Source organism: Rana temporaria, chromosome 1 (genome assembly GCF_905171775.1).
Source record: "Rana temporaria chromosome 1, aRanTem1.1, whole genome shotgun sequence".
Lineage (NCBI taxonomy): Eukaryota > Metazoa > Chordata > Amphibia > Anura > Ranidae > Rana > Rana temporaria.
Genome location: NC_053489.1, coordinates 254,529,331 through 254,557,321, shown reverse-complemented (window position 1 = coordinate 254,557,321; position 27,991 = coordinate 254,529,331). Strand labels below are relative to the sequence as shown.

Below are 27,991 nucleotides of genomic sequence, written 5' to 3'. Positions count from 1 at the left end.
TTCCTAACACACCTGGGGGGCGAAAAAAACGCTTGGGGGTAGTAAAGGAGGGCCCTTGCTTACGGCGAGGCTCCTTACCCTTTCAAGATTGCGGGAGCAGAATGCTCTTACCTCCTGTGGCATCCTTTATGATGTCATCCAGAGACGCCCCAAAAAGCCGTTCACCCTTAAAGGGTAAATCCAACAAGGCCTTTTTAGAAGACTGGTCCGCAGACCAACACTTCAGCCACACAAGGCGGCGTAGCACCACCACGTAGGCGGAGGCCCTGGAGAGCAAGGGGAGCGTATCCAGGGCCGACTCACAGACAAACTTTAGGCCCTGCACCAACTGGTCGGCCAGTTCCACACAGAGCTCAGGAGCATTCTGCGCCCCCAGCTCCTGCAGCAAGGACTTTGCCTGTTCGGTAAGTGTCTGCGACAGGAGAGCCCCGGCCAAAACCGGGCTCACCGCCGACCCCACCACTGTGGACATGGAGCGGGCCACAGCCTCAGCTCTCCTATCTGCGGGGTCCTTAAAGGGGTTGTAAAGGGAAAAAAAAAATTCATAATAAAGCATCCTTTACCTGCAGACATTCCTCTTTTCACTTCCTTATTGTTCGTTTTTGCTCAGAAGTTGCTCTATTTCTTCTCCGTTCTGTTCACTTCCTGCTTGTTTGATTTTACTGACCACCGTGAAGGGAGGCTTTACTGTGGTGGTCAGTAACGTGCTCACCCCCTCCTGGGAACTACATCTGTGCGACAGGACGCTCTCTACGTGTTAGAGACTTCAAGGAGGTGTGAATTACTGGGCGTGACACAATTCATACTGGGAAATGTAGTTCTTACATGAACAAACGATGCAAACCAGGAAGTGAATGAGAGAACAGAAACTAGAATGCCGGAGGTGATATAGATGAAGGAATTTAATAGGTATTTACTCGTTTTTTAACAGAATCATTACACTATTCTGTCCGTCTACCTTGCAGACATTAATTTTAGGCAAAAGATTTTTTTCCTTTAGTAACCCTTTAAAGGCGGGAGCCCCTTCCACAGGCAACGTGGTAGCCTTGTTCAGTCTGGACACAGGGGGGTCCACTGCCGGAGGAGAGATCCACTTTTTTAAGAAGTCCTCCTCAAAAGGGTAATGGACCTCAAAGTATTTTGGAACAGCAAAAACTTTCTGCGGCCGATCCCATTCCTTGTACAACAATTTGTTCAGATAAGGAACACAAGGGAACACTTTCGCAGTGCGGGGCGGCTTGCGGAACCCAAACGGTACGGTCATCTCTGATATCTCCGCCGAATCCTCAAGTTTTTGAGTATCCCGCACTGCAGTGATAAGAGCTCCAACAAACGCCTTATCATGCGCGGATCCTGAAGCAGAGTCATCCTCACTGTCCGTGTGGGCTAGGCCTGCATCTTCTGACATAACAGAACCAGGGCCAGACGCAGTAGCAGGGCCTGATTCCGTGTCAGAGACATCCCCAGAAGAAGGCGGAGGGAGGGGTGGCGCTTTTTACCCCCCTTCTGGCCACTCGCCGCTTCAATCCTGGCAACAAACGCCTCAAGGACTGCCGTCATAACATCCACTGAGGCCGAAGGAACAGGGGCACTAAGGGTTAACTCTGGCATGCCTGGAGTAGAAGCCTCCGGTTCGGATGCCATGCTGACCCACTGTAAATGCCACCCTTGGACTGCAAGGCAAGACCCACAGGCCACCCTCCCGACTGCAACAGAGAGCAGGGGACCCCCCAGAGGACTCACCACCCGACCAGGCTGTAGTGCTGCTGAGAAGCTAGAAACGCTGCCTGTGCTGTGCCATCCCTCAGGAAGTGTGCTGGGAGCTTTTTTGCGCCGTTAATCTGGTCATTAGAGGCCGAAAAACCTTCCAAGATGGCCACCGACACGCAAAAAACAGCATGCAGGCTACAAGAAAAATGGCAGCTGATCGTCAATAAAAGCGCCTGTCACCGGCAAAATGGCGGCCAAACACATTTTTAAAGACACATAAATGACAAAAAAACAGCAAAAACACGGCAAACGTACCAGACCTGCAGGTTCCCCCACCCCCCCACACAGCATCATAAAAAAAACACATACAGCACCCCACAGCAGTCACAGCCCCAGGTAGGACGGAGCCCCCACCTCATGGCCGCCACCCAGAATGCGGGGAAGGAGGGAGAGGAAGGGAGAGAGTAAAGCAGGGCGGACCCTCGATCGACCTCCCCGGGAATGCACCAGCCAGACCACTATGCCAAGGCAAGGGGAAACTACTCACCCATCCTGCGACCACCGGCTAGAGGCATTCCAGACAGACCCAACGTCTAAAGTAGTTACGGCATGGCTGTCGGCCCGGCACACTGACTCGGCCATAGAGACCGGTCATATGTGTGCCCTGGAGTGAATAGCTCACCAGCCACCCCTGGAGCAACGGGGCATGTCGTGGACGGCCCAGCGCGTAGCTAAAGGCCGGCACACGCTCGATGGCCGAACATGGGGGGGGACTACAAGGATCGAGGATCCAGCCTGTCACCCAGTCGGCAGTTGATTGTAGATCCCAGGACCCAAAAATGCAGGAAAAAATAAAAATAAAAGCAAAAGAAATCGCAAAAAATCTCCAGAGCACATGGGCCCAGAGGAGCCATGTCTTCTCCTTACGCTAGGCAGAAAAAAACTGGGGCTGCATGATGCAGAGAGAGGGATGTACCCGGGGGACCCTGCCCCCTGGGAGGTGCTATACTGAGAGAAGTGTTTTAACACTTGAAGTGCTGTTTTTTTTCTGCCTAGTCATCTCCTGAAAGGAAGGATAATAAACCCTAAGGTCAATTGCTGCTGTGTCCGTCCATGAACGGAAGAGAAAATATGGATTTTACCTAGTAAGCAACAAATGTCATAAATGGGCTTAGGCGTGAAAGGGTTAAACTACTTTTTAGGTAATAAAAATATACACTAAGGGCTCATTCACACCAGAACTCAGCGTGGGATACTCTGTGCAAGTTTCCCCACACTGCATATAAAATGTACTGGGTGTGCGATCTGCTGTGAGTGTCAATGTACTCCTAACACAATTACAGAATGCAAATGCAGTGCATTTGCAGCACCGGATCGCATGGTACCGCAGTATCATGCAATTCAGTTGGTGTGTTTTTAAAAGTAGTTTGTGCACTACTTTTGGTACAATCCAATGCGATTTCAGCCCACGAAAACCACACGGCACTGAATCGCACAGGAAACGCAGACAGCATTTCTGTACGATTCAAGTGTGAACTGGCCCTAAAGCAAACTATTTTAGTACTATCTTGAACAAACCATGTAATTTTTCATTTCTAATCAGCAAGCTTCTTAAATGACACTAGTCTAATTTTAAGAAGAGTCAACATAATTATGTAGCTGTCCAAATCTGTAGGAATCACACACACACAAACTCCTCATGGTAAAAGTTTCTCACCCGGGACTACGGTGTCTGGAACGTTCATCTCGCCGGCGATCACGACTCCTTGAGCTGTGTCGTCTTCCCCGGCTGCGGCTTCTATGCCTGTGCTCACGGCTTCGGTGTCTATCCCTGCTGCCCCGACGTCTGTGCCGGTCCCTACTCCGACTGCGGCTGAGTGACAAGGTGATAGATTTAAAATGTACATCCATTTAGAAAATCCCCAACAGTCTGCATCATGGAAATTATGGTGAGGCTGCTGATCACTTGCATACCCAATAGCAATATGTGTGGGTCCAGAGCTTGAGCGTTCAAGTTCTAGCCATTATTGACATAACTTAGCACTCCTATGGCACACTGGAGGAAACAAACCTATGTGCACCATAAAGGAAATTGACTCTACCTCCGCAAAAACCTGGCTCCAGTATCCCTTACAACCATGAAAAAAAAAATACAAAGGCTGGAGTCCACATAAAGAATAAAGGACACTTCAGGATTTTAAGAACAGCAAACATTCCCGAGTATCCATCATAAGAGACAAACGTGCCGATGCCCCATATTTGAGGTAGCAAAGACCGCTTAATTTAATTTCTCAATACTGTGGTGCGGAGCAGCATTGTAGACTAGTAAGGGATTGGTTAACATCATAATTAGTAAAAGAAAACAGGGTACAGGCGGTCCCTGGGTTACAAACAAGATAGGTTTGTTTTTAAGTTGAATCGGTTTGTAAGTCGAACAGGTACAATTTTTAAGTGAAGCTGCAGGCAAAAAAAAACGATTTTTAAGCTTTTTGGATAGCATAGGGAAGAGTTAAGACCCCTGTAACGTTTGTTTTGCCGTCTGTGCTCCTGTTCAGAAGATTTCACTTCACTTTCTGTCCCTATGAAAATTTGATTTTGAAAATTTTGGGTTGTTGTGGAAATAAGCCTTGGTGATAAAGCATCAGTGAAGACACCTTTATCCCCATAATAACTAATGCCGCGTACACACGGTCGGAATTTCCGACAACAAATGTTCGATGTGAGCTTGTTGTCAGAAAATTCAACCGTGTGTAGGCTCCATCGGACATTTGCTGTCGGAATTTCCCGGCAACAAATGTTTGAGAGCTGGTTCTCAATTTTTCCCAACAATAAAAGTTCTTATCGAAAACTCGGATTGTCTGTATGAAATTCTGACGCACAAAAATCCTACACATGTTTCAAATCAATTCGACGCATGCTCGGAATCATTGAACTTAATTTTCTTGGCTCGTTGTAGTGTTGTACGTGACCGCGTTCTTGGCGATGGGAATTTCCAACATTTGTGTGACCGTGTGTATGCAAGACAAGTTTGAGCCAACATTCCGTCGGAAAAAAATCCATGGTTTTGTTGTCGGAATGTTCAATCGGGTGTACACGACATTACAGGAGAGAATTTGCCTTCCTAGGGGGTAGATTTCCTCTCTCCTGTTGTCTCCCTCCATTTGTAAGTAGGAGTCGTTTGTAAATCAGATGTTTGTAACTAGGGGACCGCCTATATATTCCTGGAAACTTATGTTAAAACTCGCTTTCAAAAGAGGTATACACCTACCTTCGACGTCGATCATGACTTCTGCTCCTGCTCCTTTTCCTACTTCTACTTCTCCTAAAAACAAAGAATATATGCAATTACATACTGTGCAGTACAGGGACCACAGATAACAAAATAAAATAACAAAGGAAAAATAATCCCTGATGGCAAAAGTATACCCCACCTGCTGCTGCTACTGGCTTTTCCAGACCGGCTGCTGCTGGTCTCTTTCGCCTGTTCATTGTTGGTCTCTTTTGCCTGATTATTGTTGGTCTCATTTGCCTGATTATTGTTGGTCTCTGGATTGGGAGTTTCTTCCTGTTCAGCCCAACAAAAAATGCCACACCGACAGAAGATGGTCAGGGGGGTCCCAACATAGAATTATATGGAAGATAATGCGGCAGAGTAGGGAAAGAGCAGAAAGATAGAACACAGAGAAAAAAAATCTTATTAGCTAGGTATTAAAAATAACAGCTATACAGAGTGGAATTTTGAAAGCTCAGCCAGTGGATCAAAATTTCCAAACTACCTACATATTTTCTTGACATTAATACATGACCTTACATGGAGGATGAACAGAGATCAGCAGAGTGCACCTTTAATTATATACCTTACCTGATACAAAAAATAGTTATTATGGGTTATTTCCCACTGTATCTTGTCTCAAATTCCTCGGCCTGGAGCAAACAGAGGGCATATTTCTTTATGATTTTTAGCAAGTACACACTGAGAGCAAAGTAATGAAGCATAGATGTGAGCTACAAACACATACACACACAATGACTAGCATGTAATAGTGTATAGACATCCCCTTTAGCACCATAATTTTCCCCTCAGTTCTAGGCTTTAGTAGCCAGCAAAAAAGCACATACAATGTTTTAATAACAAAAAAAAAAAGCACATACATTAAAGCTGAATTTCAGCTAATGTCTATTTTTGCATCTATAAAATTGGTCTAAAACAAATTGTAGGAAAATAGGCCTAATTTCACACTCTCGGCGCTTATGGGGCTATAGGTATTTACAACTCTGCAAATAAAATTATCTATGTCCTATGGCTAGGATATGGATAAAGCAGCTGCTCAAAATAAAACAAAACATGTATACATAGTAAAATAGTGATAAAAATAATGATAAAAATCATCAAAAGTCTATCAATAAAATACAGCAGCGCTAGTGATCAGAACACAGTTTAAATCCGATCACTCATTCACATTCAAAAAGATAAATGAAGGTAAGAAAGTTCTCCAGAGATCAGAGGGTGCACAAATATTCCGTGACAGAAAGGGGTGCTCTTCAAGACAATTTCAACTGTCCATGATTGGTGATATCACTCGTGAGCCGAGCAAAACATACGAAAATCCAGTGACAGTGTCCCCTCAAGGATGTCTACTCACCAGATTAATGTTAAAACAGGCTTTGAACAGTAATGTCATCTAATTCCCTCTTCCTCATGGAGATGATATTCCAGCAGCATGCAGTACTCCTAATGACCACCCGGTGTCAGGGCACATAAAAAAAGCTCGATATGGTGCGATACCATTTAAAAAAACTTTTATTTTAACATGCTGTTAAAAATCATGCATACAAACAGCAACAAAAAAAGCTCCACAGAGCAGTAACAGATACAGAGTGTAATGCCTTTCAGCCGGTCAGCAGCTCACAGAGGGTGATGGATACCTCGTGAATGCGAGCGTTTACCGCTAGCACACCCGATCACTCTCCTAGTTGGAGTGCAGCTGAACCACAGCGTCAGGCGTATGTATATCAAAATATCGCGAGATTGCGCCCTGACGTTTCGTCCTTCCGACTTCTTCTGAGAGCGCCAGAAATGATATCACACCATATCGAGCTTTTTTTATGTGCCCTGACACCGGATGGTTATTAGGAGTACTGCATGCTGCTGGAATATCATCTCCATGAGGAAGAGGGAATTCGATGACATTACTGTTCAAAGCCTGTTTTAACATCAATCTGGTGAGTAGACATCCTTGAGGGGACATGGTCACTGGATTTGCTCGGCTCACGAGTGATATCACCAATCATGGACAGTTGAAATTGTCTTGAAGAGCACCCCTTTCTGTCACGGAATATTTGTGCACCCTCTGATCTCTGGAGAACTTTACCTTCATTTATCTCTTTGAATGTGAATGAGTGATCGGATTTGAACTGTGTTCTGATCACTAGCACTGCTGTATTTTATTGAGAGAGACTTTTGATGATTTTTATCATTATTTTTATCACTATTTTACTATGTATACATATAAAATTGGTCTAGCTTGGACCAATGTAACCATGTTATGTGCCATACCCGGAAAAACCCTGCAAAAGCTGGAGATCACAGGCACTGCTAATACAGGGATTTCCGCTGTCTTCCGGGTCCCATGCAGCATGGTTGACCTGCTGCTTAGTGATCACTTGCTCTGCATTGGCACCATCAGAGAACACTTTGCATTTTTTTAATGCATGCAAAACCTTCTCCGATAGCACAAAGTGGAGAGGTGGGGCGGTGATGTCACGACTGCCGTCATCTAAATGAGATTACTTTGTATTCGCTGAGAAAATGCAAGGTGTTCTTCTGAATGGTACCCATGCCTAGCTAGCGAGCAACCTCCCGTGCTCACTAAGCAGCAGGGCAGTCACTTGGCATGGGAGCAAGACTACAGCAGCAATCACTGTAGTAATGATGCCTGCTTTGAATTTCCAGCTTCCACAGAGACTGGCCAGGTATTTAACATACATGGTTACATTGGTCCAAGCTGGACAAATGTAACTATGCAAAAATAGCCACACCTGGAGTTCAGTTTAAGGGGACAATATATTTAACCTTGTTATCTGCATTATGCCAAGAACACATTAGCGGTGCTGCTTAAGCAGGTCATACAACTGGATCCTTGGGCTGAATTAAATAAAAATCTATCAGATTCCTTTATCCACGCTATACAGGGTGGATGGAGGAATCACCCTGCTGCCATTTTATTCTGACACCCCAAATGTTGCCTGCATCTAATTGGATGCAGATTTTATTCGGCTAACAATTTTCTACCTGGCACCTGTGAAAAAACTCAGTTAACTTTTGTTGAGCTGGCTGGTGTTGACAGGGGCACCCATGGCGTGAATTTTTTCTGGTTAAAAGCAAATCGAGTGAAATTGCAGTCCTAACTGTGCCACCTAACTATATAAAATCACCCCCCCCCCGGAAATAAATAAGTGGCAGTTATCAAACATGACTTTTTTCACTTCTTCCCAAACAAAAGATGTATATATGCGATATGAATATCACATTTCAGCTGTTTGGACCTCATTCTTAAGTTATGCTACATTCACTGCAAAGGACAAACACATAGAAACACCATTCATGTGGGTGTCCCTTACACACCAATGAAACAGAGGGAGCTTTTATTCTGTCACAATGCTTTCAACAATGCTAACACTAATGACCACAATATGATAAAACACTGGGTACAGGTAAGCATTGGGAGATAGCTAGATCACTTACTTTTCTCAGCAGTAGTTATATATTCACATATTATTCAACACGGGACTCTAACCATCTATGGCTAAGGCAGCAATTGTCCGTAGTTCTGTGTAAATATTAGAAAGTACAACTTGTACAATTTAAACCATGCTCTTTTAAGTTAATAAAATGTGTTGCCCCTTGTATTGCAGAACCACCTCTGGCCGAAGGAGCTAAACCCCTATCCCACAAACAGATCTTTGCTTTGGTCCTGTGGTAGTCTTGACGTCAAACATTGTTCAAGGCCCTTCCCCGGAAGAGCAGGGCAGGGAGGAGGACTAGGTTCTATGAAGAGAAAGGGAGCAGTGTGTTATTGATTGACAGGCTCTCTTTATAACAGGTAAGTGGGCGAGGAGCACCAGCAGTGAAAACTTAGAAACCAACTACCAATAGTACGAACAGTAACAATTTTATTTTTGAGCTTCCCAAATTATCTGTGAAGATGGTCAAAAAGAGCATTAAATGAATTACTGTTCTTGGTTTATCCATCTATCAAAATTGTAATGCTTTTTAGGGCAAAAGTTCAATTATTGTTAAAATGAACTTACTGGACAGGCATATTGTAGTAAAGGTTATGCTATTTGCAGAGTTTCAGAATTATCAGTGTGAGGCTCCATTCACTTCCAGCGTGACTTTGATCCGACTTTACACTTAGTGAATCTAGCCAAGTCACATCAAAAGTCACACCAAAGTATTGAAGGCACCTTTTTCAAAGTCTCTGCGACTTTAATGATACAATTGAAAGAAATGGGCTGTGGCTATGATGTCCAAAGTCGCACAACAAATCACACAAGTGTGAATGGAGCCTTTGGGTATTTGCACATACAAGTTATTACTTTGAATAGAAAAGGATTGAAATAGAGAATAAAGTAACTCGGTTTTCTACATTTTGTTTTTTCTGCTACATGGTTAAAAAAGTAAAATTTAGTCCCATAGTAAAGCAAGACCAAAAATCCAGGTATATAGTTACTTTGTTTATAGGGCAACTTACTTCCCAATCTCTAATTAAAAAAAATATACGATTTTTTTTATTAAAAAAAATATATTTTTGCTTTTCTAGAAATGGACTAGCATCTTAGAGTGATTATGAATACATCAATTCCCACACTTATACAGGATCTCACAAAAGTGAGTACACCACCTCACATTTTTGAAAATATTTTATTAACTCTTTTCATGTGACAACTCTGAAGAAATGACCCTATGCAACAATGTATTGTGTGTACAGCTTGTATAACAGTGTAAATTTGCTGTCCCCTCAAAATAACACACAGCCATCAATGCATAAACCACTGGCAACAAAAGTGAGTACACCCAAGTGAAAATGTCCAAATTGAGCCCAATTAGCCATTTTCCCTACCCGGTCTCATGTGACTCGCTTGTGTTACAAGGTCTCAGGTGTGAGTGGGGAGTAGGTGTGTTAAATTTGGCATTTTCACACTCACTCTCTCATACTGGTCACTGGAAGTTCAACATGGCACCTCATGGCTAAGAACTCTGCAAATCTAAAAATAAATTGTTGCTCTACATAAAGATGGCCTAGGCTATAAGAAGATTGCCAAGACCCTGAAACTGAGCTGCAGCACGGTGGCCAAGACTAAAGAGGTTTAGCAGGACAGGCCTCGTCATGGTCGACCAAATAAGTTGAGTGCACATGCTCAGCACAATATCCAGAGGTTGCCTGAGAAATAGACGTACCGGTACTGCCAGCATTGCTACAGCGGTTGAAGGGTGAGGGGGGGAGACAGCCTGTCAGTGCTTAGACCATACACCGCACATTGCATCAAATTGGTCTGCATGGTTGTCTTCGCAGAAGGAAGCCTCTTCTAAAGATGATGCACAAGAAAGCCCACAGTTTGCTGAAGACAAGCAGACTAAGGACATGGATTACTGGAACCATGTCCTTTGGTCTGATGAGACCAAGATAAACGTATTTGGTACAGATGGTGTCAAGTGTGTGTGGCGTCAACAAGGTGAGAAGTACAAAGACAGTGTGTCTTGCCTACAGTCAAGCATGGTGGTGGGGGTGTCATGGTCTGGGGCTGCATGAGTGCTGCTGGCACTGGGGAGCTACAGTTTATTGAGGGAACCATGAATGCCAACATGTACTGTGACATACTGAAGCAGAGCATGATAATGACCCTTAACACGCCTCCAAGACAACAACTGTCTTGCTAAAGAAGCTGAGGGTAAAGGTGATGGGCTGGCCAAGCATGTCTCCAGACCCAAACCCTTTTGAGCATCTGTTGGGCATCCTCAAACGGGAGGTGAAGGAGCGCAAGGTCTCCAACATCCACTAGCTCAGCCATATCGTCATGGAGGAGTGGAAGAGGACTCCAGTGGAAACCTGTGAAGCTCTGGTGAACTCCATGCCCAAGAGGGTTAAGGCAGTGCTGGAGAATAATGGCTGCCACCATTATGGAGTTCTTCTGAGGGGACAGCAAATTTACACTGTTATACAAGCGGTACGCTCACTACTTTGCTACAATGTAAAGTGTAATTTCTTCAGTGTTGTCACATGAAAAGATGCAATATATTTACAAAAATGTGAGGGGTGTACTCACTTTTGTGAGATACTGTATATAATGTCCATAAAAAAAGTAATTTATAATCAAAACAATGTGCTACATTGTAATACTATATTTCTCTGTCCCATAAAAAAAAAGAAAAATAATCAAACTCTTGGCAGATTTCTTTCACACCCAACACATAAAAACTGATTATAGGCCTCAATGAACAACTTCAAATGTCTTGAATTCCTCCTTGTGGTCTGTGCCTCTACACTTCCCAGATGCAGCCTCTAGCAGGTGCAACCAAAAAATAAAACTATACAGTGTAGTATGCAACACAATGAACTTGATCTATTAAATCATATATAAAATGATGCTTGCATAAAGCCATAACCAAAAGTGTAAATCTCATTGTGTGCACCATCTCCCATATGCAGCCTATCCCCCATGCAGATGTGAAAGAGGAGACGCACAGACAAGGAGGAAATAAAGACATCTGTAGTTGTTGTTGAGCCCTATATGAACTGTTTTTAAGCTTTAGGGGTCAAATAAATCTGGTGAGTATAAAGGATTAACACACACCCCTCCTACAGCTCAGGTATCCAGGGTCTGTAAAATCTACAGAACCTGCTGAATACCATGGAGCCTGCAAATATAGCAGAGATTAGCAGTGTAAGGGGTATGTATTTACCCTTTTCTTTGCAAGGATGCCTTAGATTCTGGTATTTTAGAAAACACTAGAGACAGAACACAAGAGATCAGAACAGCACTATCGATGTCCACATGGATAAACTGAAGAGGTACGAGGACATGAACTGGATAAGTTATCGTATTTAAATCGGTGTATAACACGCACCCTAACTTTAAGAGGGAAGTTTCAGGGGAAAAAAAAAAAACTTTCCACAGCCCCCTGCGTATAACACGCAGGCAGTTTACCCTCTATTTTCAGGGTAAAAAAGTGAGTGTTATACGCCAATAAATACAGTATACTGTATGTCTGAAACATGTACATACCCTAACAATTCTTACAGTGAACAGAACTATAGTTATATCAGATTTCATTAACTGGTATAACTAAACGAATCATTCCCATTTAGAGCAGTTTCTCATTAACCAAGTCCTAACCTACTGCTACAAAGAAAACATGGCTTAAGAGAACCTATCACAATCAAATGCACCCCTTTCTAGGTAGACGGAGGCTGCAAAGTGTTAGTCTCTTCTTTAAAGCCTTCAGTGAAGGTGGCTTATATTTAGTTTATAAGTGGATGGAACTTTATCTAATAAAGCATCCAGGTACTTGTATCTAAAATGAAAAAAAAAATATATATGTTTTTATATACCGGTATATATATTTTTTATTACACACACCCCACTGTGCTGTGTTAATTTGTAAAAACAATTGTTACATTTTTAGTGTTGCTTTATACACTGAATTAAGTTCCTTTGTTAAAAACAGGCCATTAGAAAGGCTGTATGCAAAAATTGAAATTATATAAAAATAAAAAAACACACACACACACACACACACTCTCTCTCTAAAAGCAGTCACTGAGGATTTACATACAAAAATTGTTCCTACACAACAAAGAGCAAGATCTAAAGTGCACAAGCAAGTCATTGCAACCTCAGACATTTTTACTAAACAGCAACACAGAAACATATCTATGCACAATATATCAGAATGCACCCCAGAGTTAAAATGTTACTTCATTGAATGCGCAAAAATGTAACTTTTTTCAGAAATGGTGACTGAACTCCTACCCAAGACACTGCCACAGTACAAATGCAATGGCATTGGTGACCCTCTCTGTTGATGTGGTGCTTTGTGGTTGACCGTTCTGAGGCTATAGTTGACCTGCTTTTTGTTTCTATATATGCACAGCAGGTCCTACTGAGGTATACCATCTCTGGTCAAATGCAGCCATTAAAGTAAAAAAGCACTACTGTATTAAAGTAAATAAAAGCTGCTGACCTGTATTTAAAATGCATGTCTAAAACAGGAAATACTGCATGCATCTACAAGCCCTAAATTGTTCTAGCAAATGGGCCAACAGCAGAATTATGCGGTCACTCTATAAAAATAGCAACAATCTAACCAGACAACTTCTGTACATAAGCCAACCACCATCAGCTTCAGGCAGAAAGACTAGTATGGAGTAAGAATGACCAAACTGAACCAATATCATAAATAGAATCTGACTTGCAATGATTTTTCGCTGTGTTCATTTTTTTTACCAAATTATCTCGATATACAGCAGGTTATGGACTTGGCTTTAAGAAACGGACATAAGAACTGTATTCAGCCAGCAGACTATACAATTCTGCTTTCATACAGCACATGCCAATAGAAGAAAAGCACCTCTAGTATTTAACCTAGAAAAAAATAAAAAAAAGTTTGCTTTTTTTTTTTTTATATCACTTCTTAGACTTACCTCCCTCTCTTGGTTTTTATAAGGCGCCTCCAACATTGCTTCAATCACAATATCAAAGTCATCTGATGCCATGTCTGCTAACCAATGAGTTGATATTCTAAAAAAAGAATAAAAGAAAAAATATCACCATAGTGAGACATACAGCTATTTGATCATCCAGTTATATGTAAACCCTAAGGTCCCATGTACACTGCTGCTTGCTAAACGGACATTCAGAGGCAGTTGGACACTTTATTCAACTGTCCCTGAACTCATTCAATGTTATATTATGTGTACATGTACACAGGTTTGTTTACTGTCCTTTTTAGGCAGTTGCGTTTATAGGCCTTTTTTGAAGGCAAAAAAAATTAGTTCAGATGCGGAAGTATCCCACGTTTCAAACGCCAACCTCTTCTAAACGCGGTAACCAGTGTTTACCAGCGATTCGTTTATAAGCGTTTTTGGGCATTTAAAATATATATTTTTTTAAATGCTTCTAAAAACGCAAACGCAGCACAACGCTGCTAAACGCGGCAAAATGGATGTTTTAAAAGTGGGTTACTATCTGTCAACTTAAATCGTTCAGGAGAGGTTGTATAAATGTCCCCCGTGTATATGAAGCCTAACCGTGAAATTCTCTTATTTCCTCCTTTTTGGTCTGTTAAATTGCTGAGCCGTCATCCCACAATAGGACTTAGGAGCAGAGTACATTTCTAATAGAGATGATTTTTCTTCTTCTGTTAACCACTTCACTCTCGGGAAGGTTTTAGTCTCTTCAGGATCAGAGCATTTTTTTGCTATTCAGCACTGAGCTACTTCAACCACTTGATGACCAGCTCACGCACATATACTGCGGCAGGTTGGCAGCGGTTCTCGCAGTTGCTGGCAGCGCACTTCCACTGCGGGAGCATGCCCGTGCGTCGGGCAGACTCAATATCTGCCTGGTGACCCGCGATCGCCTAGTACAGAGACAGAACATCGTGAAACTTTGTGAAAGATAATGTTACCGCGAGTAAATTGATACCCAACATGTCACGCTTCAAAATTGCGTCTGCTCGTGGAATGGTGACAAACTTTTACCCTTTAAAATGTCCATAGGCAACGTTTAAAAAAAAAATAAAAAAAAAATCTACAGATTGCATGTTTTGAGCTACAAAGGATGTCTAGGGCTAGAATTATTGCTCTCGCTCTACCAATCGCGGCGATACCTCACGTGTGGTTTGAACACTGCTTTCATATGTACAATGTCCTCATTGAGATGAAAAGCCAAAACGACCTTAGGAAGAAAAGAAGGCAGTGGGCTTAGCACCGCCTTATCCTTATGGATGATCAGATAAGGAGCCTTGCAAGACAAGGCCGCCAACGCAGAAACCTGTCTGACTGATGTAATAGCCCAGGGCTCGACAAATCCCGGTCGCCATGGCGACTAGAAATAGGGTCCTGGCGACTTGGCTTGGAAGGTGGGCAATCTGGTGGTGAGCCGTTGGTATTACAAGTTATTACTACCAGATGTGTAAGCTGGCGCCATCTGGTGGTGGCCGTTGGTATTACAAGTTAAACAGCAATTCTAATGTCATTTTTCACTATTTTCACTGCCATCTTCTTCCCTCTAATTAGAACCCCCAAACATTATATATATTTTTTATCCTAACACCCTAGAGAATAAAATGGCGATCGTTGCAATACTCTGTCACGCCGTATTTGCGCAGCGGTCTTACAAGCACACTTTTTTGGAAAAAAATTACACTTTTTTTTAAATAAAACAGTAAAGTTATCCCCATTTTTTTTTTATATTATGAAAGATAATGTTACGCCGAGTAAATTGATACCCAACATGTCACGCTTCAAAATTACGTCCGCTCGTGGAATGGCGACAAACTTTTACCCTTTAAAATCTCCATAGGCGTTTAAAAAATTCTACAGGTTGCATGTTTTGAGTTACAGAGGAGGTCCAGGGCTAGAATTATTGCTCTCGCTCTACCAATCACGGTGATACCTCACATGTGTGCTTTGAACACCGTTTACATATGCGGGCGCTGCTCACGTATGTGTTCGCTTCTACGCGCAAGCTCGTCGGGACGGGGCGCGTTTTCTGGCTCCTAACTTTTTTAGCTGGCTCCTAGATTCCAAGCAAATTTGTCAACCCCTGTAATAGCCACCAAAAAGGCCACCTTCTGAGAGACCGTCAATAGAGGAATCTCCCTAATGTTTCCAAACGGCGGATCCTGAAGCACCGAGAGGACCAGATTCAAGTCCCACGGAGGCAGAGGTGGACGCACCGGGGGAGCCACATGTCGAACCCCCTGTATAAAAGTACTCACCAGCGGGTGCGCCGCCAAGAATAGTACTTAAAGGGTCACTAAAGGAAATTTTTTTTTTAGCTGAAATGACTGTTTACAGGGCATAGAGACATAATAGTTAACTGATTCCTTTTAAAAATGATTAAAAATAGATAAAAAAACAATCATATAATGTGCCTGCAGTGTAGTTTCGTTTTTGCTGTTGTTTGCTGGTTCTCTGATGTACAGAGAGCCACTAGAGGGCAGTCAGCCAATAGAGAGCAGTGATACTTTGTCTAAAACTCCTCAGCACCAATCCAGTTTCGTTTTACACACAGTAATCACACCTCCTTGATTAGTGACCACCGTGAGAAATCTCCCAGTACTGTGGTTATCAGGAAACAGGCAACCAGGAAGTGTCCAGAACAGAGAGGATTTACAGCAACATCAAAGCAAAAACGAACACTGAGGACATGAAACCAGGACTGCAGCAAGGTAAAGGAAGCTATTTAGCTAAAAAAAATTCCTTTAGTGACCCTTTAAGGCAAGTTTTTGGTCCACACCACGCTGTAAAAAACAGCAGAATCCTGTAGACCTCTAGGTGCAGGCATCATTCAGATATCCCTGCACAAAGTACAGGACGTCGTATGACATCCACCCGGGATAACAGATCCCCTTTTTGGACGTCATATGACGGCGTGCGGTTTTGAAGTGGTTAAGCTTGTGTATTATAGGGGTATTTGTATTTAAAAAGTTTAATTTCGGCCGGAACACCACTTTGACGCACCTAAATACAGGTGAAATACACATGTGCTAGAGCTGGGGTTTTTTAGCAGGGGAGCAGAGCGGCCAGATGACAGGTCCACTTATGCAGGGCGGACATGGACACAGCCCACTCTGTTCTACAGGCAGGTAGATGTAAAACGGACCGGATGTCTGTTTACACCCATCTGCCCTCTGATCCCATCAGACAGAGGGGAATGGATGTTTTTCTGCCAGATTAGATCGTAGGTAGCTGGTTGCAAAAGAACACAAGTCCATTAACATCAAACTACACATTAAAGAGAATAGAGGGTCCAATTGGGTTAGTCTTTTCCGGACTTTCGTTACAGAACAGTGAGACCGGGAACCATGCAGTGTCGGCAGTCTTTTCCCCATAGAGAGACATAGGAATGGGCTCTGGTATGTTCGGGATCCCACCTGTCTGATTCCGGTAGGAAGCCAACACTGTACACAGCTAATCACAGGCAGCGAGACATTTCCCAGTCCGCAGCTGCACAGATCAGGAAATGTCTCACTGCCTGTGATTAGCAGTCTGTAGTGTCAGCTTCCTGGTCGGATAGGACAGGTGGGATCCCGAACACGCCCGAGCCCATCTCTAGAGAGAAGCGATGGCAAGATGGCCACCACTCATCTCCATGCCCTTGGAGGACCGGAGAGACGTAAGTAAACATTATTTTCCTCTTAACCACTTCAGCCCCGGAAGATTTTACCCCCTTGCTGATCAGTGCACTTTTTACAATTTGGCATAGCGTCGCTTTAACCTCCTTGGCGGTATTCCTGAGTCTGGCTCGGGGTAAGATTTCAATACCAAAAGCGGTATCCCTGACCCAGACTCGGGGCCGCCTCGCAGCATCCACATGCACAAGTTACTTACCTTGTCCCTGGATCCTGCGATTAATCCCCGCTGTGTGAGCGAGCGGCGTCCTCGCTTGATTCACACAGTGTCCCGCCGATCTCCGTTCCCTGCGACGTTACGACGCACAGGTGCAGAGAACGGCGCCAAATTCGAAAAAAGTAAATAAACACATTACATACAGTACACTAATCTTATAGATTACAGTACTGTATGTAAAAAATACACACCCCCCTTGTCCCTAGTGGTCTGTCCAGTGCCCTACATGTACTTTTATATAATAAAAACTGTTCTTTCTGCCTGCAAACTGTATATTGTCCATAGCAACCAAAAGTGTCCCTTTATGTCAAAAGTGATTTTAGAGCAGCTAGAAAACAGCGATAATAAATTATAATCACTTGCAGAATTGAGCGATAGCGATTTGTGAGCAAATTCGTCATAAAAAAATAAAAGTAATGACAGCGACAATTCTGCAACTGAGCACATTTCAGTGTTTTTGATTTGATTACATTAATGAATAATTTTTATTATAATTATTTTATTATTTGTTATAGTTATATTATAATTTATGATTTTGTGTTTCAAACGTTATCATACCCGGGATATCTACTAGACTCATGTTTGGACAGATTTAAGTGAGTTATTCCTAAGAATTACAGGCCTACAATGTAAAACACCAAATTTTCATGCAAAATAATTGTACCGCTTTCAGCACCTAAAACCAGAAAGAATCATACCGCCAGGGAGGTTAAAGCGGGAGTTCACCCGAAAATCAATTTTTAACATTAGATTGAGGCTCATTTTTGGAAGCAGAATCGGGTGTTTTTAAAATCGAAAAAATTCAATATTTTTTTACTCCCCCCCCCCCCCATGATAAATATCCCCCCCAAAAAAAAAAAAAAAAATGCAATAAGCGTTTATCGATTGGTTTGCGCAAAATTTATAGCATTTACAAAATAGGGGATAGTTTTATGGCATTTTTATTAATATATATATATTTTTTTACTAGTAATGGCAGCGATCTTTTTCGTGACGACATTATGGCAGACACATTTTTGGGACCATTGTCATTTTCACAGCGAAAAGTGCTATAAAAATGCACCAATTACTGTAAAAATGACAATGGCAGTGAAGGGGTTAACCACTAGGGGGCGCTAAGGAGAGGTTTACATACACCTCTCCCCGTTCTTCAGCTCCTGTGACCGATCGCAGGACACCGGCGGCGATCGGGTCTGCGGAGCTTCGGACCAGGTGGCGCGTTTGCGACCCCACGGCTGGGCTCTTAAAGGCAACATACAGGTACGTGCCTGTGCCCTTCTGCCGACGTATATCGGCGTGAAGGGGTCCTTAAATGGTTAAAGCACCCCTGTGCGCGGTAGTGAATACGTAGGTCACGCCCTTATATGTAAATGGTGTTTGCAACACACGTGAGGTATCACAGCAAAATGTCTGAGCAAGAGCAATAATTCTAACACTAAACCTCCTCTAACTCTAAACAGGTACACTGTAGACATTTTTAAAGCTCCGCAAAGAAGAGATTTTTAAGTAGTGTAGTTTGACCCCATTCCACGAGTACATGCAATTTTAACCACTTCAATACAGGGAACTCCCCCTCCCTGTCTAGGACAATTTTCAGCTTTTCGAGCCGTCGCACTTTGAATGACAATTGTGTGGTCATACATACAACACTGTACCCATTAAATGAAATTAAACTAAATTGTTATCATTTTCTTCCTACAAATAGGGCTTTCTTTTGTTGGTATTTGATCACCACTGGTGGTTTTTTTTTCTTGGTAAACTACATTTTTGAAAAAAAAGTGTTTCTTTGTTTCCGTTATAAAATGTTCTCCTTCACACACTGGCACTGATGAGGCTGCACTAATGGGCACTGATAAGGTGGCACTGATGAAGAGGCACTAATACTGAGAAATGATGGGCACTGATATGCAGCACTAATGGGCACCACTGATGAGCGGCACCGACGAGGAGGAATCTGAAGGGCACCGACAGGCGTTACTGATGAGGCACCGATTGGCACTTTGGGTGGACACTAACTGGCAGATGATGGGCACCTCCAATGGTGGCTGCTCTGATAATCAACGTGCTGAGTATCAGCTCGCACACCCCCCTCTGACAGATCGGCTCTCCCTGTGAGCGCGAACCGAGAAAATCAATTATCAGCACTTCCTGGTTCACTCTGATCAGCCATGATTGTTCACAGCCGATCCTGTGGTAAAGAGCCTCCGTCAGAGGCTCCTTACCACGATCCGAGATGCTCTAACTGCTTAACCACTTCAATCTCGGGCACTCTCCCCCCCCCCCCCTCCCGGTTCCTGCCAAAGCCAATTTTCAGCTTTCAGGGCTGCCGCATTTCGAATGACAATTGCGTGGTCATGCAACACTGTACCCTAATCAAATTTTTATAATTTTGTTCCCACAAATATAGCTTTCTTTTGGTGGTATTTAATCACCTCGGGGGTATTAATTTTTTGCTAAACAAATTTAAAAAAGACAATTTTTTGTTTTCAAAAAAAGATTTCCTGTTTCGGTTATAACATTTTTGTAAAGAAGTTAATTTTCGCCTTCATTGATGGGCACTACTAATGGGCACTGATGAGTAGGCATCACTGATGGGCATTAGGGGTGTTTAAATTGATCGTAGTACCGAGATTCGACCACCCACGATGCGGCATCGATGCTACGACTTGCATTAATCGATTTTATGACGTCACCTGCGCACCGCTATATGCCCTTTGAGTCTGAAAGCAGTCAAAAGAAGCCATGGGCGTTAGCTGTGCCTCTTTTCACGCCCCCGCTAATGCAGCTGAAGGAGCCGTGGGCTTTAGCCGCGCCTCTTTTCCTGCCCCCTGCTGATGCAGCTGAAGAAGCCGTGGTTGTTAGCCGCACCTCCTTTCCGGCCCCACCGCTGACGGCATTCCCAGCCGCCTGTCACCATGTGAGAGACACGTGGAGCGAGTGTCCCCCAATTCCTGACAAGTGATGACCCGGTCCCGACTTCCCAGAGCCTTCCTCCTTGGCTCACCTCACACTGCACAGGCTGCTGTGGGAGACCCGAGACGCAGGCAGCAGATCACTGACAGGAGTTAGAGACCAGCAGAGTCGTCATTATCTTGGGGGATGCACACTGGCAGCAATTGATGGCACAGTAGCTTCAACTGATGGGCACACTGGCAGCAACTGATGGGCACATTGTATATCATATATCTGATGCACCATTATGTGGATTGCAAATTTGCCAAATTATGAAAACATTAAAGTGACCATTGAGCATGACTATGCCATTTCAACATTAATTATGGTTTATGCATGTCTTATTGTCTTGGTGATTGATTAACATCACAACTTCATTGTTTTTTGTATGATTTTTGCTTTTGCTCATCACAGCCACACACATGCAGCCATGCATTGCATGTGTGGGGCAGTAATGAGCAAAACTAAAAATCATACAAAAAAAAAGGTATCAATGAAGTTGTGATGTGAAGCAATCACTAAGACAATAAGACATACAAACCATAAATTATAACACGGCATACATTGTCGTTTGGCAGGACTTTATGGGGACAATGTCCGCAGTCTCTGATCCTCTCTAGTATCATTGTCCGCAGTCTCTGATCCATCTCTTGTATCATTGTCCGCAGTCTCTGTCCATCTATTGTAGTATTTTGGGGTCAGTCTGGAGCTCCTCTAAGTTGTCTGCTGTGTTTACAGTTTGCTACATGCAGAGAGTTTTTTTTAATAACAGATGAAAACCGTGCGCAGCAATCAAGATGCATCACGGAATCGAATCGTGGACAGGGTAATCGTAATCGAATCATGAGGCCAGTGAAGATGTGCACCCCTAATTGGCATCACTGATAGGGAGGTACTGGCAGGAATTACTGATGGGCACTAATAGGCATCATATGGGCGCTGATCAATGGTGGGCATCTTCGGGGGGCTGTGCTGGTAATAAATCAGCACAGATCCCCCCCCCCCCCCCACCGATCGGCTCTCCTCTATTTGCGCGTCTCAGATGCAAGTGAGGAAAAGCCGTCTCTTACTGTTTACACCGTGATCAGCTGTGATTGGACACAGCTGATCACGTGGTAAAGTCTCCATCATAGACTTTACCGGGATCAGTGTGTCAGAATGACATGCCAGACCACCGATCGCCGCGAGTGCACGCTGGCTGTTATCCTGAAAGACGTCAGGATAACGGAACCACCGCCCTGCAGTCATTATGCTATAGGCCAGATGGAAAGTGGTTAAGGACCGCCCCGCGTACATTAACTGCAGCAGGGTGGCCCTTAAGCGCAAAATCATGTACCTGTGCGTGATTCCTCTCTTATGCCCGGTACACACGATCCGATTATCGGACGAACGATCGTCCATATTTTTTTTTTTTTACATGCTAATCTCCCGTCAAATCTGATTAGTTTACTAAACTCACGAAAATTCTCATACGAAAAAATAAAAATCGGAAGTGATGTCATGTGTTGTAATACATTTTTATTGCATTTTCGAATGACAGCTGTACTGATCATACGATTTTCGTTTAATCTGGCATCGTACGAAAAAAAATTCTGTGCATGTCCGATAGAATATCGGATGAACTGTCCTGATCGGCTCTCGAAAGCTCTGTACCAACGATCCGATTATCGTACGACCGCTTTGAAAGCGGCATTTTTCGTACGATTTTCAGATCGTGTGTACGGGGCTTTAGTCAGGAGAGGCAAACCGGCAATCTGCCTCTGTAAACAAAGCAGACTGCTTTTCTGTGCGGGAGGAAGATGGAGATCTTGTGTTTCTGCCAAGCAGGAAGACGGATCCGTTTTCCTCTAGTCACAGCATTCCCCCACCCACAATAAGAAAGCACTCCCTAGGAGCACATTTAACCCTTTGATTGCCCCTGAAAACCCCTTCCCAGCTCATTAAAAGCACTGATCACTGTGTTGGTGTCAATGGGCCCCAAAAAGTATCACTTAGGGGTTGATTTACTGAAGGGAAATCCTCTCTGCACTACAAGTGCACTTGAAAGTACAGTCGCTGTAGATCTGAGGGGAAGCTCTGAAATTAGGTGAAGCTCTGCTGATTTTATCATCCAATCATGTGCAAGCAAAAACACTTTTTTTTTCCCTTGCATGCCCCCCTCAGATCTACAGCGACTGCATTTGAAAGTGCACTTGCAGTGCAAAGTGGATTTTACTTTTGTAAATAACCCCCTTAGTGTCAGATTTGTCCACCGCAAAGTCCTGAAAAACAAAAAAGCTGATCGCTACCATTACTAGTTAAAATAAATAAAGTGTATGAATCTATCCCAATCCAATATACACTTATTGGAAAAAAAAATTCAACCAAAAACATGTAGCAAAATACATATTGGCCTAAATTGGTGAAGAAATTTGATTTTTTTTACATTTTATTGGATGTGTTTTATAGCAAAAACTTCACAAATTACTTTTTTTTTGTTTGTTTATAGTGCAAAAAAATAAATAAAAAGGTGATCAAATACCACCAAAGGAATGCTCTATTTGTGGGATGAAAAAAAAAAAAAAAACGGACAGCAATTATATTTGGGTACAGTGTCGCACGATTGCGCAATTGTCAGTTAAAGCGACGCAGTGCCGTACCGCAAAAATTGGCCTGGTCAGGAAGGGGGGTAAAACTTTACAGAGCTGAAGTGGTTAAAGTAGGCTCTTTCTTAACCACTTGAGACCCGCGCTATTGACAAAAGACGTCAACAGCGCGGCTCTCAAGTGCCAACTGGACGTCTTTGGACGTCATTTGAAAACATTACCTGCGCGCGCCACTGGGGGGCGCGCAGCGGGTAAACACTGTCCCGGCGCATCGCTCGGGAGCCAATGCGTGTACCTGGCGGCCGTGATGTCCGCCGGGTACACGCGATCGTCGGTAACACAGCAGGGACGTGGAGCTCTGTGTGTAAACACAGAGCTCCATGTGCTGTCAGAGGAGAGGAGACCGATCTGTGTCCCTTGTACATAGGGACACAGCATCGGTCACCTCCCCCAGTCACCCCCCTCCCCCCACACAGAACACCCCTAGGATACACATTTAACCCCTTCCTCACCCCCTAGTGTTAACCCCTTCCCTGCCAGTCACATTTATACAGTAATTAGTGCATTTTTATAGCACTGATCGCTGTATAAATGTGAATGGCGCCAAATTTGTGTCAAAAGTGTCCGATGTGTCCGCCATAACGTCGCAGTCCCAATAAAAATCGCAGATCGCCGCCATTACTATTAAAAAAATAAAATAAATCATAATTCTGTCCCCTATTTTGTAGGCGCTATAACTTTTGCGCAAACCAGTCGCTTATTGCGAATTTTTTTTTTTCAAAAATACGTCAAAATACGTATCGGCCTTAACTGAGAAAAAAAAATATTTTTTTTTAAAAAAAACTGGGATATTTATTGTAGCAACAAGTAAAAAATATATATATATTTTTTTTAAATGGTCGCTCTTTTTTTGTTTATAGCGCAAAAAATAAAAACCGCAGAGGTGATCAAATACCACCAAAATAAAGCTCTATTTGTGGGGAAAAAAGGACATACATTTTGTTTGGGAGCCACATCGCATGACCGCGCAAATGACAGTTAAAGCGATGCAGTGCCGTAAGCTGGAATTTCGCCTGGGAACGAAGGGGGTTTATGTGCCCAGTAAGCAAGTGGTTAAAAGGAAAGAGACACAGTCCTCAAGTACACCAATTTGCTCACACACGGCTCAGTTTACATTCCGGCATAGAACCTGTGTGCCAGGATAACCCCTGTGTGCCACCTAAAAGAACAGGGCCTTGACCCATTTAAAGCAATGGCAAGTATTGCAGACTTTAGTTCCGCTTTAAATACAATGCCTTGTAAACAATGTGTATTGCCATGACCTTTTCCATATGTTGTATAGGCCAAGCAAGGCCTGCAGCCCGTGTGATGTCTAGGAGTGACACATTCAGTGGCATTACATTGCCCTGTACACCTGGAGGGATGAAGTGATCTGTATTGTGGAAGAAGGAAGAGGCGCGCGCACACACACAGGACTATACACACAATGAACGCCTCTCCCTGCACACACGTCTCTCACAACGACTGCTGCCATCTCCTTTCCTCTTCAGCGCACACATTTCTCCTTCCGCCCTATACAACAAGCTCTGTACATAACGAATAAACGTCCTTAGGCCCGCCACTGCTCAAACCCATCCGCCTAAAGCACTCACCCGCTCCAGTAACCCCTCCGTACGCAACGCAACAAAATGGCGACCGAGCCTTACGTTCCAGAATCTTCCGCTCACGGAACCAAGGGACACCAACCAATAGAGTTTCGTTACCGTCAGGAAATGAGGCGGGACAAAGACGACAAAACCAATAAAGGCACGGAGTCAACAAATCGGCGACCAATAAGAAAACAACAAGGAGTGTGTGAGGAAGGCGGGGTTTGGTTTTATTTCCTGTTACACATAGAAAAGCCCGAGGAATGGTGATTGGATAACGTAGGACTGAAAGCGCTTTGGCCAGTAGCTGTTTGGTATTTTTGTGGCAACTTTAACCACTTGACCTCTGGAAGGTTTTACCCCCCTTGTACAACCAGGGTATTTGTTGCTATTCAGCACTGTGCTGCTTTAACTGGTAATTGCGCAGTCATGCAGAACTGTAAGCAAATTACATTTTTATCATCCCCCCCCTCCAAACAGATAGAGCTTTCTTTTGGTGGTATTTGATCATCACTGGGTTTTTAATTGTTTGCAATATGAATGATATATGATATAAATGAAAAAAGACAGAACATTTAGAAAATGTCTTCAAAGGTTCATGCCAAAATGTATTTTGCTACATGTGTTTTATAAAAAATCCAAATAAGTGTATATTAATTGGAGTTGGAGTATATTAATTGGAGTAATTCTAGTGCCTAAAAACTATGGGAAATATGGATGCACATTTTTTTTAACACAGAGTACCGATACTTTTTTTTAAGTACTCGCCCAAACCAATTACCAATTCGTATCTCCTAGGAAGAGCAGGCAGAGGGGTGGTTTGGGAGATTGGGGGGTTGTTGTTGGGGGGGTAGTAGAGGGGTAAGTGAGGGTGGGGTGAAATAGAAATTGTGGGGTAGGAGTAGGGTGACCACGTGTTCCGAATTGCCCGGGACAGTCCCGCATTTTGCACGTCTGTCCCGGGCACCTTCATTCCAGGACAATACAGTGTCCAGGAATTAAGCTGACACAGCCACCCCCCAGGCCAACCCGATGCCCCCAAAAAAGGGCGCCACATCACTGCTTTACTCACTGACAGTACTTGTTCTGGCCGGGAATGCCTGGAGGAGCACAATCCCGCCTGCTTGTGATTGGAGAAATCATAAATCCCGCCTCTTGTGTCCAATCACTGTGCTGTGATTCGTGTGACACTGAGCTGATTTTTGGGAAGGGAGGGTGTCCCTGAATGGTAGTTTGGAAATGTGGTCACCCTAGGTGGGAGAGTTGGGATGAAAAAGGCTGTGATCGGGTGCGCATGCGCGGGCTGCGGGGATGGACGCCTGAGCCGTCAGCTCCGCTCCAGGCTGTCACCGCGGCGCCCGTTTTCCGGTACACAGCTGTCCGGGATTGCTGAAAACAGCACGGACTAGCTCCTCAGAGTAGCGGGCACATATCTACACGGCTTGCCCCGAGTTTAACCGAGGATTTTAAGCCATTTTAGACCTCTGAAGATCTGTGAGGTAAATCCAAGATGGCCGCCGCACCGCTGCTTCAGGCACTAGCACATAGCCTGACTGAACAAGGGCAGCTATGCAGGTCAGAACCAGCCTTATTTCAACCACACATCATACCTGACTCGGTGGGATCTCATATTCAGGTATCCTCTTTGTCCTCTGCCCCAGGGGATTCCCTAACTAATAATCTGTTGGGATCTGAATTAACCCCTTCATATAGGGGAATAACTGTACCATTACAGCAAGGTGTCCTTATCAGTGACGCACGTCCCATGGATCCTGCTCTCCTCATGGAGGACCTGTTTATTAAATTTTCAGTTTTGCTGGATAAGGGTCTGGCCCAAACGGCAGCTAAGATAACAAATGATTTAAAAGCAGATTTCCAATCCCTGGGCACTAGGATTGAAACCATTGAGAACAAAATGGAGGAAACTATAGCTGCCACAACCCAGAATTTTCACCACATTCATTCGCTTCAAGATCAATTGGACGTAGCGATGTCCCGCATTGACGACCTCGAGAACAGATCTAGGAGGTCTAATATTAGAATTCGCGGTCTCCCAGAAACTATCCTTAATGTGCCTGAGGCAGTACAGGACCTGATTAAAAATCTCCTCCCTAGTATATCTCCACAGCATTTAGAACTGGATAGGGCTCATAGAGCATTGGGGCCCCCTAGGAAAGATGGTTCCCCGAGAGACATCATTGCCAAACCCCATCATTACTACATTAAGGAGGAGGTCATGAGACAAGCGAGGGCTGCTCAGGCGGTAATGTGCCAGGGACATCAGGTACAACTTTTTGCAGACCTTTCTCCGTCCACGATCCAAAGAAGAAGATCTCTTAAGCCACTGCTTCAGGCCTTGTCCCAAAAAGCCATCAAGTACAAATGGGCCTTTCCCTTTGCGGTCAAATTTGCAGTCAATGGTAAACCGTTTGCTTTTTCCACCTTTCATGAAGGAGAAAATTTACTTCGACGTTTGAAGCTCATCGCACAAGAAGCTGATATGGAGACTACATCTGTGGGGCAGGGATCCAACAAACGAGCTGTCCCTACCAGTCCTCAATCTCCCCTTTGGCAGAGGGGCAACTCTAAAAAAGCAAGGGAAAATGGAACAACCTGAAGATTAATCTTTCCTGCTCTCCCAGCAGGGAAATGTCTTGCCGGATGGTCATGGATCTGAGGATCATTCCAATGTGATTCTCTCCTCCTTTTGACTTGGCTGCTTTTGGGGGTTCCTTCCCATACTGGTTCTTGACTTTCTTGGCTGTTTTGACTTTTATTTTTATTTCTTATTTTTCCTCATCTGATCATCCCAGATGGCTTTAGTGCTGTGTGGTCAGAATTTTTCATTATCTGTTAAACCTAGCAGCTGTGTTGGGGCAATGGGAGGGCTCCCTTCCTGTTGCTCCTGTTAAGTATTTGGGGCTATCCTTTTTTCTTCCCACTGATCAGCGCATTTTTTGTTTTTCGACTAGGAGGAGTGATGCCTTTTGTGTCGCTGTCGCGCTGATTCGGTCCCTTGGGGCCCCCGTCTTCTCACTAGGTGGGAGGGCGGGGGCTCGGGGCGATCGGTTGGGGTGGTTAGTTTACGCAAATAGAATTTTTATTTCTATGCTGTGTACCTTTCTTATGCTTATTAGAATATATTTGTGTGATTTTGGGCGCCCGGTTCCAGCTTGGTTCCAATGCGCCTCAATCCTTCCTTGGGACACCTGATGGTCTCCGAGGGATGGACAGCTCTCCCTTGTTTAGGGGAAGCTGATTCTACTTTCACTTCTCAGAGCTTCCGGGGTTTCTCCCACCCGGAGCTCCACTTTTCTTTTCAGGGAGACCTACTTTTCTCTTTTCTTTTCTGTCTTTCCTTACCTTACCCAGTGATTCCTAGCTACACTCGATTGTGCCTAAAATATGCTTTATTTACAGGTTATGCACTCCTACACTCTATCCTCAGGGACTCAACCTT

At 43.8% G+C, this 27,991-nt stretch overlaps 1 protein-coding gene across 2 annotated transcripts in view; it reads right to left on the bottom strand.

The window, feature by feature from the left end:
* Nucleotides 1-24,653, bottom strand: part of RBM23 (RNA binding motif protein 23) — a 43,795-nt gene extending 19,142 nt beyond the window's left edge. Inside the window, exons 1-5 of one of the 2 annotated variants that reach the window (XM_040354286.1) lie at nt 24,538-24,653; nt 13,416-13,512; nt 5,142-5,275; nt 4,979-5,032; nt 3,428-3,583 (exon numbers count right to left, since the gene is read on the bottom strand). In XM_040354286.1, the coding sequence (XP_040210220.1) occupies nt 3,428-3,583; nt 4,979-5,032; nt 5,142-5,275; nt 13,416-13,487 (416 nt within the window). In that variant the 5' untranslated portion in view covers nt 13,488-13,512; nt 24,538-24,653. The remainder of the gene's footprint in view (nt 1-3,427; nt 3,584-4,978; nt 5,033-5,141; nt 5,276-13,415; nt 13,513-24,537) is intronic. The other variant, XM_040354281.1, reaches the window with a different exon arrangement.
* Between the last annotated feature and the right edge of the window lie 3,338 nt (nt 24,654-27,991).